This window comes from Myxine glutinosa, chromosome 3 (assembly GCF_964187855.1).
Source record: "Myxine glutinosa chromosome 3, kmMyxGlut1.1, whole genome shotgun sequence".
Taxonomy (NCBI): domain Eukaryota; kingdom Metazoa; phylum Chordata; class Myxini; order Myxiniformes; family Myxinidae; genus Myxine; species Myxine glutinosa.
The window spans coordinates 26,480,021-26,498,013 of NC_136263.1; the positions used below are offsets into that span (position 1 = coordinate 26,480,021).

The window sequence follows — 17,993 nt, forward strand, 5'->3', positions numbered from 1 at the left end:
AAAGAGAGCAGCCGCTTTGAGGAGACAGGAAAAAGAGAGCAGCCGCTTTGAGGACCCAGAAAAAGAGAGCAGCCGGTTTGAGGACCCAGAAAAAGAGAGCAGCCGCTTTGAGGAGACAGGAAAAAGAGAGCAGCCACTTTGAGGACCCAGGAAAAAGAGAGCAGCCGCTTTGAGGACCCAGGAAAAAGAGAGCAGCCGCTTTGAGGACCCAGGAAAAAGAGAGCAGTCGGTTTGAGGACCCAGGAAAAAGAGAGCAGCCGCTTTGAGGAGACAGGAAAAAGAGAACAGCCGCTTTGAGGCGACAGGAAAAAGAGAGCAGCCGCTTTGAGGAGACAGGAAAAAGAGAGCAGCCACTTTGAGGACCCAGGAAAAAGAGAGCAGGCGCTTTGAGGACCCAGGAAAAAGAGAGCAGCCGCTTAGAGGACCCAGGAAAAAGAGAGCAGCCGCTTAGAGGACCCAGGAAAAAGAGAGCAGCCGCTTAGAGGACCCAGGAAAAAGAGAGCAGCCGCTTAGAGGACCCAGGAAAAAGAGAGCAGCCGGTTTGAGGACCCAGGAAAAAGAGAGCAGCCGCTTAGAGGACCCAGGAAAAAGAGAGCAGCCGCTTTGAGGACCCAGGAAAAAGAGAGCAGCCACTTAGAGGAGACAGGAAAAAGAGAGCAGCTACTTAGAGGAGACAGCAAAAAGAGAGCAGCCACTTAGAGGAGACAGGAAAAAGAGAGCAGCCGCTTTGAGGAGACAGGAAAAAGAGAGCAGCCGCTTTGAGGAGACAGGAAAAAGAGAGCAGCCGCTTAGAGGACCCAGGAAAAAGAGAGCAGCCGCTTTGAGGAGGCAGGAAAGAGAGAGCAGCCGCTTTGAGGAGACAGGAAAAAGAGAGCAGCCGCTTAGAGGACCCAGGAAAAAGAGAGCAGCCGCTTTGAGGACCCAGGAAAAAGAGAGCAGCCACTTAGAGGACCCAGGAAAAAGAGAGCAGCTGGTTTGAGGACCCAGGAAAAAGAGAGCAGCCGCTTAGGGGACCCAGGAAAAAGAGAGCAGCCAGTTTGAGGACCCAGGAAAAAGAGAGCAGCCGCTTAGAGGACCCAGGAAAAAGAGAGCAGCCAGTTTGGGGACCCAGGAAAAAGAGAGCAGCCGCTTTGAGGACCCAGGAAAAAGAGAGCAGCCGCTTTGAGGACCCAGGAAAAAGAGAGCAGCCACTTAGAGGACCCAGGAAAAAGAGAGCAGCCACTTAGAGGACCCAGGAAAAAGAGAGCAGCCGCTTAGAGGACCCAGGAAAAAGAGAGCAGCTGCTTTGAGGACCCAGGAAAAAGAGAGCAGCCAGTTTGGGGACCCAGGAAAAAAAGAGCAGCCGCTTTGAGGACCCAGGAAAAAGAGAGCAGCCACTTAGAGGACCCAGAAAAAAGAGAGCAGCCGCTTAGAGGACCCAGGAAAAAGAGAGCAGCCGCTTTGAGGACCCAGGAAAAAGAGAGCAGCCGCCTTGAGGAGACAGGAAAAAGAGAGGAGCCGGTTTGGGGACCCAGGAAAAAGAGAGGAGTCAGTTTGGGGCCCCAGGAAAAAGAGAGGAGCTGGTTTGAGGACCAAGGAAAAAGAGAGCAGCCAGTTTGGGGACACAGGAAAAAGAGAGGAGCCGCTTTGAGGACCAAGGAAAAAGAGAGCAGCCAGTTTGGGGACACAGGAAAAAGAGAGGAGCCGGTTTGGGGACACAGGAAAAAGAGCGGAGCCAGTTTGGGGCCTCAGGAAAAAGAGAGCAGCCGCTTTGAGGACCCAGGAAAAAGAGAGCAGCCGCTTTGAGGACCCAGGAAAAAGAGAGCAGCCGGTTTGGGGACCCAGGAAAAAGAGAGGAGCCAGTTTGGGGCCCCAGGAAAAAGAGAGCAGCTGGTTTGAGGACCAAGGAAAAAGAGAGGAGCTGGTTTGAGGACCCAGGAAAAAGAGAGCAGCGGGTTTGAAGACCCAGGAAAAAGAGAGCAGCCGGTTTGAGGACCCAGGAAAAAGAGAGCAGCCGGTTTGAGGACCCAGGAAAAAGAGAGCAGCCGGTTTGAGGACCCAGGAAAAAGAGAGCAGCCGCTTTGAGGACCCAGGAAAAAGAGAGCAGCCACTTAGAGGACCCAGGAAAAAGAGAGCAGCCACTTAGAGGACCCAGGAAAAAGAGAGCAGCCGCTTTGAGGACCCAGGGAGAAAGAGAGGAGCTGGTTTGAGGACCCAGGAAAAAGACAGCAGCGTGTTTGAGGACCCAGGAAAAAGAGAGCAGCCGGTTTGAGGGCCCAGGAAAAAGAGAGCAGCCGCTTTGAGGACCCAGGAAAAAAGAGAGCAGCCGCTTTGAGGACCCAGGAAAAAGAGAGCAGCTGGTTTGAGGACCCAGGAAAAAGAGAGCAGCGGGTTTGAGGACCCAGGAAAAAGAGAGCAGCCGGTTTGAGGACCCAGGAAAAAGAGAGCAGCCGGTTTGAGGACACAGGAAAAAGAGAGCAGCCGGTTTGAGGACCCAGGAAAAAGAGAGCAGCCGGTTTGAGGACCCAGGAAAAAGAGAGCAGCCGGTTTGAGGACACAGGAAAAAGAGAGCAGCCGGTTTGAGGACCCAGGAAAAAGAGAGCAGCCGGTTTGAGGACCCAGGAAAAAGAGAGCAGCGGGTTTGAGGACCCAGGAAAAAGAGGGCATCCGGTTTGAGGAAACAGGAAAAAGACAGCAGCCGGTTTGAGGACCCAGGAAAAAGAGAGCAGCGGGTTTGAGGACCCAGGAAAAAGAGAGCAGCCGGTTTGAGGACCCAGGGAAAAGAGAGCAGCCGGTTTGAGGACACAGGAAAAAGAGAGCAGCTGGTTTGAGGACCCAGGAAAAAGAGAGCAGCCGGTTTGAGGACCCAGGAAAAAGAGAGCAGCCGCTTTGAGGACCCAGGAAAAAGAGAGCAGCTGGTTTGGGGACCCAGGAAAAAGAGAGCAGCCGCTTTGAGGACCCAGGAAAAAGAGAGCAGCCGGTTTGGGGACCCAGGAAAAAGAGAGGAGCCAGCTTGGGGCCCCAGGAAAAAGAGAGCCGCTGGTTTGAGGACCAAGGAAAAAGAGAGGAGCTGGTTTGAGGACCCAGGAAAAAGAGGGCATCCGGTTTGAGGAAACAGGAAAAAGACAGCAGCCGGTTTGAGGACCCAGGAAAAAGAGAGCAGCGGGTTTGAGGACCCAGGAAAAAGAGAGCAGCCGGTTTGAGGACCCAGGAAAAAGAGAGCAGCGGGTTTGAGGACCCAGGAAAAAGAGGGCATCCGGTTTGAGGAAACAGGAAAAAGACAGCAGCCGGTTTGAGGACCCAGGAAAAAGAGAGCAGCGGGTTTGAGGACCCAGGAAAAAGAGAGCAGCCGGTTTGAGGACCCAGGGAAAAGAGAGCAGTCGGTTTGAGGACACAGGAAAAAGAGAGCAGCTGGTTTGAGGACCCAGGAAAAAGAGAGCAGCCGGTTTGAGGACCCAGGAAAAAGAGAGCAGCCGCTTTGAGGACCCAGGAAAAAGAGAGCAGCTGGTTTGGGGACCCAGGAAAAAGAGAGCAACCGCTTTGAGGACCCAGGAAAAAGAGAGCAGCCGGTTTGGGGACCCAGGAAAAAGAGAGGAGCCAGCTTGGGGCCCCAGGAAAAAGAGAGCCGCTGGTTTGAGGACCAAGGAAAAAGAGAGGAGCTGGTTTGAGGACCCAGGAAAAAGGGAGCAGCGGGTTTGAGGACCTAGGAAAAAGAGAGCAGTCGGTTTGAGGACCCAGGAAAAAGAGAGCAGCCGGTTTGAGGACACAGGAAAAAGAGAACAGCCGGTTTGAGGACCCAGGAAAAAGAGAGCAGCTCTTTGAGGACCCAGGAAAAAAGAGAGCAGCCGCTTTGAGGACCCAGGAAAAAGAGAGCAGCTGGTTTGAGGACCCAGGAAAAAGAGAGCTACAACATGAACATGATGCAACGGGGAGCACTGTGGCACTCAAAAGAGACACTGGCCAACTTTACGGATACACTTGTACTACAGGGAAAATTCGGTGGTACGTGTTGTTGGGAATTGCTGGTGTTCCCATTAAATGGAATTTGGAGCAATTTATTTAGCACTCGGCAAGAAAGGCAGTCTTGATTTGGCATGTGAGGACATGTACATTGGAAAGAAGAACTAGTCATGCCCGTGAAGGCTAGTGTTGGTCTGCGTGGGCAGACAGGTACAACAATGGATGAAATCTACAGGATGTTGATCGAGGTACGATAGCCACCGTGGGAAGCCGAATACATCTTTCATCGGAGCAAAGCTTTGATGAAGGGTCAACACCCGAAACGTCAGCTCGTTTACTCCGACAAGAAGGGTTAATGCTGAAATGTCAGCTTCTCCTTACTTCCCAAGGCGGTTAGCATACGTCATGGCGATTTCATCCATCGTACATTAGGAATTTCATCCCTCTTCCATAAGGATTTCCCAATATTTATCTCGATGGAGTTCCATACAAGGAGAATGTACAAAAGTTATTTTTTCCCTAAGATACCACCACGTGCGAGAGTACACCATGATGGTACGGGTCGGTGCGCAGAGTGTTGAGTTTCCTTTTGACTTCTGACGTCGGTCCCACTGCTCACTGGAGCAGGCACATTGAACTCTTGTGTTGGCTGGTCAGCTGTGTGGGTTGTTCTTGCATGTAGTTAACGATGTCAGCTTTCACGACTTGCTGTAGGCAAAGAGAGGAGGGAGAGAGACAGATACAGGGAAGAGCTTGCAAACAGCCCTCCAGCTCAGCTGTACTGGGATTGTAAGGACAAAGGGCCAATAAATATGGAGGTTAATTTGCCTGCTTTGGAAGCCAGATTTGTGTGTCTGTTCCCTGGATAACAATACGGAGGCCATCGTGGGAGATGGGGGGGTAGGGACTGAAGTACTACAGAGTAAAGTGGCTTTTCACAAAACTAACTAGCTGACAGGAACGTATGGGCTGGATTGTGCATTTATCCTGGAGCTTCAAGCCTACAGTATTACAGCTGTGTCTCCATTGTGCTTTCTTCATCAGGCATAACCCTCATGGCAGCAGCGACTCCATTATGCAACCAATGTACATTGACAAGTGCTTGCGGAGAGGAGATATTCATAGTACATGCTTTCAAAAATAGCTTTAGAAAACAAAAATAAAGAACGTAGCAGGGGAGGGAGAGATGTAAAGAGAGAGAGGTTTATTACCTCCGCCACCAAAGGCGGATGGAGGTTATGTTTTCAACCCTGTCCGTCTGTCTGTTTGTCTGTCTGTTTGTGAACAAAATATCTCAAAACGTTGTGGACAGGACATCATATGTGACAAGGACGAAATGATTGGATTTTGGTGAAGATCCGGATTCGGATCCGGCTTCCAGAATTTAAGTGATTCTTCACCATTGGAAGATAGGGCCAAAAATCGATACATAGCAGGATATCTCAAAAGGTTGTGGACGGATTTGGACGAAACTTGGTGGACCGGTTCGGTGTCTGACGAGGACGATTCGATTCGACTTTGGTGAAGATCTGACTGTGGATTTGGATATGAGAATTATTTAATTTTTAAAGTGATTCTTCACCATTGGGAGATAGGGCCAAAAACGATACATAGCAGGATATCTCAAAACGTTATGGATGGATTTGGACGAAACTTGTTGGACAGGTTGTGTGTCTGACAAGGAAGAATCGATTCAATTTTGGTGAAGATCCAGATCCGGCTAGGAGAATTTTTTAAGTGATTCTTCACCATTGAGTGATATGGCCAACCAGGTGGAGGTATGCTCTCTACTGAGTGCCGTTCTAGTTGCTATCATGTTCTGATCTTGCTTTATGACCCATTACTTTATTACCTCTGCCACGAAATGTGGATGGAGGTTATGTTTTCACCCCTGTTTGTCTCTTTGTTTGTATGTCAATTGCCTACAGGTCACAATTTTAAACCGATGTTCATGAAACGTCAGGAAATTGTAGAGTTGGTCATAAGGAAGGAGATTGATTTTGAGGTCAAAAGGTCAACATATGCCAAAGGTCAACAACTTTGTCAAATTTCTAAAATCATCAATTTTCATTTGATTGACTTGAATTTTGAAGAGGATTTGCACACATTGTCTGCAAATTTAACCATCAATTATTTTGAGGTCAACATAGGACAAAGGTCAACAATTTATTTTCGGGATTCGCAAGTATCGTGCTATGCACGATATATTTCTTATTTGTTTGTGACCAGGACATCTCAAAAAGTTGTGAACGGATTCGGGCAAAATTCGGTGGAGAGGTTGTGTATATGACAAGGACGAAATGATTAGGTTTTGGTGAAGATCCGTTTGCATATCCAGATCAGAGAAGTTTTAAAGTGATTCTTCACCATTGAGAGATAGAGCTAAACCGATATATAGCAGGACATCTCAAAAAGTTATGGACGGATTTGGATGAAACTTGGTGAAGAGGTTGCGTGTGTGACAAGACCGAACGGATTCGATTTTTGTGAAGATCTGAATATGGATTCGGATACGAGAATTATTTAATTTTTAAGTGATTCTTCACCATTGAGAGATCGGGCGAAAAGTGATAGATAACATGATATCTCAAAAAGTTATGGACGAGTTGTGACTAAACTTGGTGGATGAGTTGGTGAGGTGACAAGAACAAGCTGATTATATTTGGTTCAGGTCCGAATCCAGATCCGGCCTATCATTGGGATACAAAACATAACTGTTCAGCCTGGTGGAGGTATGCGCTATACCGAGTGCCCTTCTGGTAATTACATGGACTGTCTGCTTGACTATCTTGGACTTTATTGTCCCCCGTCGCACCGCGGAGCGAAAGGGGGACTATGGTTTTCCCCTCCGTCCGTGTGTACGCGCGTGCGTAAGCGAAGGACCGAATTAATTTGGTGTGTGGGTGCAACCCACGTCAAAATCCAAGATGGCCGCCGCCATGTATGTCTGACGCCATGTATGTCTGAACCTTGTGAGCAAAATATCTTTAAAAATAAGCGAAGTACCAACTTCTAATCTGGTGTGTGGGTGTATCTACGCATAAGGAAGACCGCCATTGAAAATTGGGTCGCCACATCAAAATCCAAGATGGCCGCCGCCATGTACGTCTGAACCTTGTGAGCGGAATATCTTGAAAAATAAACGAAGTACCAACTTCTAATCTGGTGTGTCGGTGTATCTTGGCATAAGGGAGAACGCTATTGAAAATTGGGTCGCCGCGTCAAAATCCAAGATGGCCGCCTTGCGTCTTCCACTTTGTCAACTCACATCACTTCACCGACGGGGGACCTAGGCGTAACGCTTGTTACTCACTAGGATACCTGGAACATTATCTAAATTATTCCAGACAATTCTCACACTCACTATATCTCTCCAACAGAATCCTATGCCAGACCCTCCAGTCGATTTTCTTAACTATCCTCTTGAGAAAGTTTAGTCATTCAAACTCCTGGGTCGAACTATCAGCCATGACCATATTTCAAAATTGGCCTCCAAAGCCATCCGCTGACTGGGCATCCTCCGTCATAGAATGTCCTTCCTTGACACACCTGAACTCGTATCCACCTTTCATCCGCAGCTTGATGGAGTACTGCTCTCCCCTCTGGGCTGGCTCCCCTGCCTCACATCTTGATCGATGCCATAAAAATCAAAGCCTTCAACATCATAGGAATCTCCCCACCTTGAAGCTAAGTCTATGATGGGTCCATGACTTCACCATCACAGACAGGTCGGTGGTTTCTGTCAACTACCACCATATTTCTGGTCTTGCACCCTATGCCTGTTCCGTGCTTTGTCCTCCCCTCACAACTGGATGATCTTAAACTTGATGTGAGTGTGGAAAGTGGGACCACACCCCCGAGATTGGAGACTCAATTCTAGCTGAAGATAAAGCAGTGTTATGCATTTGGATTTTAAACTGTTGGACACAGATCTCGTCTAGGGAGACTTACTGGTCACGTCTCTACCGCTATTAATAAAAAGGTAACTGGCTCAAGGAAGGTAATCTACCTGGTCTGGCCTCTATGTGACATGAGTCTCTTTCTAGGTGGACCTGACGACAACTTGGAATGGGCACAATAATGCTCCCTACAATGTATACCACTGCATGTGACAGAATTTTAAAAAAGAACATTCTATTTGTGTGAAAGAGAATAGACGTCTGGATCAATTTTTGAATTAAATTTAAATCCCGATTTATATATATATACAGACTTGGCATTTAATATGGAATATTTTTTTTTTCTTGACTTGGGTTTACTTTCTGAACTCGGTATATCAATCTGGTGAGTTTCCTTTACGCTTCGGTGATTTCTTTGTTGAAAGAACCATGTCACTGATTGTCTGTCGCAGCAAGAAGTCAATAACAGGATTATATCACAGGTGGCGTGACAAAATGTACGGACAGGTACATTTGACGATTGGCTTCACAATCGGGTATATAAGGGTTGTTGCGTTCTGTATTGGTGGAAAACAACTGCTGCACGTCTACAAAAGTTATTGCCGCTTCCCCTGGAGATGGTCCGTCAACTCGGCAATGCTGTTTGTCATTTAGTGGTGGCTTTACGAAATTCCGGCATAAAACAGCGTGCTATTGCTTGGCAGTATGGCATCACTCAAGGTCAGGTGTCAAAGATCCTGAAACGAAATGCTCAGAGGGGTGTCCCTACTCCAATACCGAGGCCAGGACGTCCCCGCAGAACCACAAGGAGGGATGATCGCCAGCTGCACCGGTTAGTCCGCAATGGCCGTACGAAGTCAGCTAATCGGCTTAGGGCTGAGTGGCAGCAACGGACAAATGTGCCTGTATCCAGAAGGCTAGTCGACCAACGACTGGTTCAAGCAGGCTATCGTGCCAGGCATCCCTTGAGAAAGCCACGTCTGACCAGACAACACCGCCAGCGCCGATTGCAGTGGGCCAGAGAGCACCGTCAATGGCAGCCAGGACACTGGAATCACGTGATCTTCAGTGACGAGTCTAGATTTCTGGTCTATCGTCAAGATGGCCGTGTCGGAGTGTGCAGACAAGTGCATGAAGCCTACAACAAAGATTGTATAGTGCCAAGAGTCCAAGCTGGAGGTGGTGGGGTGACCGTTTGGGCTGCTTTTCATGCAGGGGGCAAAACTGACCTGGTTGTTCTGAATGGAAACCTGAACCAGTTCAAGCACAGGGCCATTCTGGAAGAAACATTGCTTCCATTTGTTCGTGCAGCCTTTCGAGGAAACTTTGTCTTCCAAGATGACAAAGCACGGCCTCATCGTGCTCGCATGATCCAACACTTTCTTGCTGACCGTGGTGTAGAGCATATGGAGTGGCCTGCCATGTCCCCTTATATGAATCCGACAGAGAACTTGTGGGCAGAATTAATGCGTCAAATCGACCACTTGGACCAGCAGCCGACCTCTGTGCGTGAATTGCAGCAGGCTATTGCAACTGCATGGCAAGCGATTCCTGTCCAAACCTTGGCAAATCTCATGAACAGCATGCCTCAACGTGTACGTGATCTCCTGAATGCTCGTGGGGGTTACACGAAGTACTGAACTGTAATTTTACTGTCCGTAATCCCAGTCGTAATTTAACTTTTGTTTTTGTTTAAAAATTTTTTGGCTAATGTGCAAAATAGAGATACTTCTGGAAAACGTACAGAAGTTTAACACAGTACTGTCCGTGAATTGAGTTCGATATCAGTTTACATCACTTTCAAGGATCAATGTATTTGCTTCGAAATGTCAAATGTGGTTTTTGTTTCTTTTAAAGGTCACATTAACAAAATCTAGAATAATTTCAACATAATTCCAATGAACTTTTGGTTCTAAGTCATCTTGAAAAGTAAGTTCACCCCCACAAAAAAAATATTCCATATTAAATGCCAAGTCTGTATATACATTCTAGTGGGCACTTGATGCCATGCAAACCTAGGCCTTCACGATCGATGGAATCTCGCACAATAAAGCTGAGTCTATGGGCCCATCACTTTGCCAGATAGGCCAGGGGTTTGTGCTTGCAAATTACACAATACATCTCATCGATTTGAGTTCACAATAACCACAAACAATAGTTCGTGAGTGAGTGTGTGTGTGTGTGTGTGTGTGTGTGTCAATTGCTTGTTATCTCCATATGTGGTTTTCAGAAGGTGGAACGGACGGAGCTCTCCCAGGTGTCCAAGTGTCCACCACCTCCTCCTCCATATGTGTGTGTGTGTGTTTAAAGAAAGTTTGAATGAGGGTAATTGAGTAAATGCAATAAAACATCTATTTGACAAATAACATTGGAGTCGGTGCTTTACACTCAATATAACAATACACAGGACAGCAGGTAAGATGATAAAAAGATTAAAATTGCCTTTCATTGGCTCACTTTACCTGCAGCCATGAATTGTAACCTACTTGGTAAAATGGTATAACCGAGCAGTGTTGGCAATAAACACATAAATCAGGATGAAATATCAAACCGCAGCCTCGATCCTCACCTTTCATAACACCAGCCTGTTCTACTATGCACGCCACTGTGACACCTGTACTGCAGACCATGCTCAATCTCGACCTACCTGTGATTGTTCCAGCTCGGCTTTGTTCAGCCGAACACCAACGATATCCGCAGCAAGTCTTTGGAAGCACAGAGCCACCTGTAAACGGCAGGTGCAGACACAGACCGTGTCCTTTTTGAATATGGTTCCCGATATAAGATTTTATGATTATGATGAAGGTAAGATTTTATTATGAGGGAGTTTTTACTTATTTATTATCATTATTTTTAATACATGGGCAAAGGGTCGTAATAGAGCTGACACACACACACACACACACACACACACACACACACACGTGCGCACACACATACGCGTGCACACACACATGCACACACACACACATCCACACACGTGCACGCACACACACACACACACGTGCACACACACACACACACACACGTGCACACACACACACACACGCGTGCACACGCACACACACGCGTGCACACGCACACACATGCACGCACACACATACACACGCACACACACACACACACATGCGCGCATGCACACACACACATGCACGCACACGCACACACACACGTGCGTGCACACACACATGCACGCACACACACACGCGTGCGTGCACACACACACATACACACACACATATCCACACACACAAACACGCACACATACACACACACACACATACATCGCTAACGTCACTTCCTGGGATACTCTGGGTACCAGTGACGTCATAACAATGGCGCCGCTATTCTCACCGTACTCAGCGGGGCATTTCCTCAAGAGGAATTTCCTTCTCCCCATGGATGCCAACCGAAGGGGATTGTCGGTGCTCTACCTTCTCAAGCAAGGAAGCAGCACGTACCATTTCTAAAGTCTTTGGTGTGACTGTGGTCACCGATTCTGGCCTGAATGGATATACACCTGGGGGCCGTAGATCACATCAGGTATTTACGAGAACCTCAATATGTAGATGTTTTGTGGGGCAAAGAGCAATCACCTGTGACTAGTTATAACTTTTGCAAAGCCAGGTAGGTGACGACGTGTTTTGTTGGTAGAAAATCATAAATCTGTCCAAATTAGACAGACATTCACATCAGTGTCCGACTTGCAGGTACCTGGAAATATTCCGCATTGTGTAAAATGTGATGAACAATATCATTCAGAGGACAGTTAAATGTCATGAGACGTTAATATTGTCGAGCTATGTGATCGCCATGTTGATTTATGAGATGAAAACTCGTCTTTGCTGATGACGTTCCTGGTTCACATGTCGCTCGGTCGCTGGAGGTCAGGCCGTCCCCCGGACATGACATCACCACTCAAGTAATTGACTTATTATTATTATTTAATGGACAAAATTATTCCCACGTTCTTGTGCGGTTCGCCGGGAGAAGCTTAGCCCAAGTCTTTCAGGAACTGATTCTTCACACGATACAGACAGACTCTTCACACGATACAGACAGACTCTCCACACAATACAGACAGACTCTCCACACAATACAGACAGACTCTTCACACGATACAGACAGACTCTTCACACGATACAGACAGACTCTCCACACAATACAGACAGACTCTCCACACAATACAGACAGACTCTCCACACAATACAGACAGACTCTCCACACAATACAGACAGACTCTCCACACAATACAGGCAGACTCTCCACACAATAGACAGACTCTCCACACAATACAGACCGACTCTTCACACAATGCAGACAGACTCTCCACACAATGCAGGCAGACTTCACACAATACAGACAGACTCTCCACACAATGCAGACAGACTCTCCACACAATACAGACAGACTCTCCACACAATGCAGACAGACTCTCCACACAATACAGACAGACTCTCCACACAATACAGACAGACTCTCCACACAATACAGACAGACTCTCCACACAATACAGACAGACTCTCCACACAATACAGGCAGACTCTCCACACAATACAGACAGACTCTCCACACAATACAGACAGACTCTCCACACAATACAGACAGACTCTCCACACAATACAGACAGACTCTCCACACAATACAGACAGACTCTCCACACAATACAGACAGACTCTCCACACAATACAGACAGACTCTCCACACAATACAGACAGACTCTCCACACAATACAGGCAGACTCTCCACACAATAGACAGACTCTCCACACAATACAGACCGACTCTTCACACAATGCAGACAGACTCTCCACACAATGCAGGCAGACTTCACACAATGCAGACAGACTCTCCACACAATGCAGGCAGACTTCACACAATACAGACAGACTCTCCACACAATACAGACCAACTCTCCACACAATACAGACAGACTCTCCACACAATACAGACAGACTCTCCACACAATACAGACTGACTCTTCACACAATACAGACAGACTCTCCACACAATGCAGACAGACTCTCCACACAATACATACCGACTCTCCACACAATACAGACAGACTCTCCACACAATACAGGCAGACTCTCCACACAATGCAGACAGACTCTCCACACAATGCAGGCAGACTTCACACAATACAGACAGACTCTCCACACAATACAGACCAACTCTCCACACAATACAGACAGACTCTCCACACAATACAGACAGACTCTCCACACAATACAGACAGACTCTCCACACAATACAGACAGACTCTCCACACAATACAGACTGACTCTTCACACAATACAGACAGACTCTCCACACAATGCAGACAGACTCTCCACACAATACATACCGACTCTCCACACAATGCAGACAGACTCTCCACACAATACAGACAGACTCTCCACACAATACAGACAGACTCTCCACACAATACAGACAGACTCTCCACACAATACAGACCGACTCTTCACACAATACAGACAGACTCTTCACACAATACAGACAGACTCTTCACACAATACAGACAGACTCTCCACACAATACAGACCGACTCTTCACACAATACAGACCGACTCTTCACACAATACAGACCGACTCTTCACACAATACAGACAGACTCTTCACACAATACAGACAGACTCTCCACACAATACAGACCGACTCTTCACACAATACATACCGACTCTCCACACAATACAGACAGACTCTCCACACAATACAGGCAGACTCTCCACACAATAGACAGACTCTCCACACAATACAGACCGACTCTCCACACAATGCAGGCAGACTTCACACAATACAGACAGACTCTCCACACAATACAGACAGACTCTCCACACAATACAGACAGACTCTCCACACAATACAGACTGACTCTTCACACAATACAGACAGACTCTCCACACAATGCAGACAGACTCTCCACACAATACATACCGACTCTTCACACAATACAGACAGACTCTCCACACAATACAGACCGACTCTTCACACAATACAGACAGACTCTCCACACAATGCAAGCAGACTTCACACAATACAGACAGACTCTCCACACAATACAGACAGACTCTCCACACAATACAGACAGACTCTCCACACAATACATACCGACTCTTCACACAATACAGACAGACTCTCCACACAATACAGACCGACTCTTCACACAATACAGACCGACTCTCCACACAATACAGACCGACTCTCCACACAATACAGACAGACTCTCCACACAATACAGACAGACTCTTCACACAATACAGACCGACTCTTCACACAGTACAGACAGACTCTCCACACAATACAGACCGACTCTTCACACAATACAGACAGACTCTTCACACAATACAGACAGACTCTCCACACTATACAGACAGACTCTCCACACTATACAGACAGACTCTCCACACAATACAGACTCTCCACACTATACAGACAGACTCTCACACAATACAGACAGACTCTTCACACAATACAGACAGACTCTCCACACAATACAGACTCTCCACACTATACAGACAGACTCTCACACAATACAGACAGACTCTCCACACAATACAGACAGACAGACTCTCCATACAATACAGACAGACTCTCCACACAATACAGACTCTCCACACAATACAGACAGACTCTGCACACAATATAGACAGACTCTCCACACAATACAGACAGACTCTTCACACGATACAGACTGACTCTCCACACGATACAGACCGACTCTCCACACAATACAGACAGACTCTCCACACAATAGACAGACTCTCCACACAATACAGACCGACTCTTCACACAATACAGACAGACTCTTCACACAATGCAGACAGACTCTCCACACAATGCAGGCAGACTTCACACAATACAGACAGACTCTCCACACAATACAGACCGACTCCCCACACAATACAGACAGACTCTCCACACAATACAGACTGACTCTTCACACAATACAGACAGACTCTCCACACAATGCAGACAGATTCTCCACACAATACATACCGACTCTCCACACAATACAGACAGACTCTCCACACAATACAGGCAGACTCTCCACACAATAGACAGACTCTCCACACAATACAGACCGACTCTTCACACAATACAGACAGACTCTTCACACAATACAGACAGACTCTCCACACAATGCAGGCAGACTTCACACAATACAGACCGACTCTCCACACAATACAGACCGACTCTTCACACAATACAGACCGACTCTTCACACAATACAGACAGACTCTCCACACAATACAGACCGACTTCACACAATACAGACCGACTCTTCACACAATACAGACCGACTCTCCACACAATACAGACCGACTCTCCACACAATACAGACAGACTCTCACAATACAGACAGGCTCTCCACAGAATACAGACAGACTCTCCACACAATACAGACAGACTCTCCACACAATACAGACAGACTCTCCACACAATACAGACAGACTCTCCACACAATACAGACAGACTCTCCACACTATACAGACAGACTCTTCACACAATACAGACAGACTCTCCACACAATGCAGGCAGACTTCACACAATACAGACAGACTCTCCACACAATACAGACAGACTCTCCACACAATACAGACAGACTCTCCACACAATACAGACAGACTCTCCACACAATACAGACAGACTCTCCACACAATACAGACTGACTCTTCACACAATACAGACAGACTCTCCACACAATGCAGACAGACTCTCCACACAATACATACCGACTCTTCACACAATACAGACAGACTCTCCACACAATGCAGACAGACTCTTCACACAATACAGACCGACTCTCCACACAATACAGACAGACTCTCCACACAATACAGACCGACTCTTCACACAATACAGACAGACTCTTCACACAATACAGACAGACTCTTCACACAATAGAGACAGACTCTCCACACAATACAGACCAACTCTCCACACCATACATACAGACTCTCCACACAATAGACAGACTCTCCACACAATACAGACAGACTCTCCACACAATACACATAGACTCTCCACACAATACAGACAGACTCTCCACACAATACAGACCGACTCTCCACACAATACAGACAGACTCTCCACTCAATACAGACAGACTCTTCACACAATACAGACAGACTCTCCACACAATAGACAGACTCTACACACAATACAGACAGACTCTACACACAATATAGACAGACTCTCCACACAATACAGACAGACTCTTCACACAATACAGACAGACTCTTCACACAATACAGACAGACTCTCCAAACAATACAGACAGACTCTCCAAACAATACAGACAGACTCTTCACACAATACAGACAGACTCTCCACACAATACAGACAGACTCTCCACACAATACAGACCGACTCTCCACACAATACAGACAGACTCTTCACACAATGCAGACAGACTCTCCACACAATAGACAGGCTCTCCACACAATACAGACAGACTCTCCACACAATACAGACAGACTCTCCACACAATACAGACTCTCCACACAATACAGACAGACTCTCCACACAATACAGACAGACTCTCCACACAATACAGACCGACTCTCCACACAATACAGACAGACTCTTCACACAATACAGACAGACTCTCCACACAATGCAGACAGACTCTTCACACAATACAGACAGACTCTCCACACAATACAGACAGACTCTCCACACAATGCAGACAGACTCTTCACACAATACAGACAGACTCTCCACACAATACAGACCGACTCTTCACACAATACAGACAGACTCTTCACACAATACAGACAGACTCTTCACACAATACAGACTCTTCACACAATACAGACCGACTTCACACAATACAGACCGACTCTCCACACAATACAGACTCTCCACACAATACAGACAGACTCTCCACACAATACAGACCGACTCTTCACACAATACAGACTCTTCACACAATGCAGACAGACTCTTCACACAATACAGACCGACCCTTCACACAATACAGACAGACTCTCCACACAATGCAGACAGACTCTTCACACAATACAGACCGACTCTCCACACAATACAGACAGACTCTCCACACAATACAGACAGACTCTTCACACAGTACAGACAGACTCTCCACACAATACAGACCGACTCTTCACACAATACAGACCGACTCTCCACACAATACAGACCGACTCTCCACACAATACAGACAGACTCTACACACTATACAGACAGACTCTCCACACAATACAGAGAGACTCTTCACACAATACAGACAGACTCTCCACACAATACAAACAGACTCTCCACACAATACAGACAGACTCTCCACACAATGCAGACAGAATCTTCACACAACACAGACCGACTCTCCACACAATACAGACAGACTCTCCACACAATACAGACCGACTTCACACAATACAGACCGACTCTCCACACAATACAGACAGACTCTCCACACAATACAGACCGACTCTTCACACAATACAGACAGACTCTTCACACAATACAGACATACTCTTCACACAATACAGACAGACTCTTCACACAATACAGACAGACTCTTCACACAATACAGACCGACTCTTCACACAATACAGACCGACTCTCCACACAATACAGACAGACTCTTCACACAATACAGACAGACTCTCCACACAATACAGACAGACTCTCCACACAATAGAGACAGACTCTTCACACAAAAGAGACCGACTCTCCACACCATACAGACTCTCCACACAATACAGACAGACTCTCCACACAATACAGACAGACTCTCAACACAACACAGACTCTCCACACAATACAGACCGACTCTTCACACAATACAGACCAACACTCCACACTATACAGACTCTCCACACAATACAGACCAACTCTCCACACAATAGAGACTGACTCTTCACACAATACAGACCGACTCTCCACACAATACAGACAGACTCTCCACACAATACAGACCGACTCTTCACACAATACAGACCGACTCTCCACACAATACAGACCGACTCTTCACACAATACAGACCGACTCTCCACACAATACAGACCGACTCTCCACACAATACAGACAGACTCTTCACACAATACAGACAGACTCTTCACACAATACAGACCGACTCTCCACACAATACAGACCGACTCTCCACACAACACAGACAGACTCTTCACACAAT

The 17,993-nt window shown here is 46.9% G+C and overlaps 1 protein-coding gene across 2 annotated transcripts in view; it reads right to left on the reverse strand.

The window, feature by feature from the left end:
• Nucleotides 1–3,988: 3,988 nt before the first annotated feature.
• RAB28 (RAB28, member RAS oncogene family) overlaps nt 3,989–17,993 on the reverse strand; it is a 124,857-nt gene continuing 110,852 nt past the window's right edge. Inside the window, exons 6-7 of one of the 2 annotated variants that reach the window (XM_068111172.2) lie at nt 10,486–10,563; nt 3,989–4,647 (exon numbers count right to left, since the gene is read on the reverse strand). In XM_068111172.2, coding sequence (XP_067967273.2) covers nt 4,555–4,647; nt 10,486–10,563 — 171 coding nt within the window. In that variant the 3' untranslated portion in view covers nt 3,989–4,554. The remainder of the gene's footprint in view (nt 4,648–10,485; nt 10,564–17,993) is intronic. The other variant, XM_068111173.2, reaches the window with a different exon arrangement.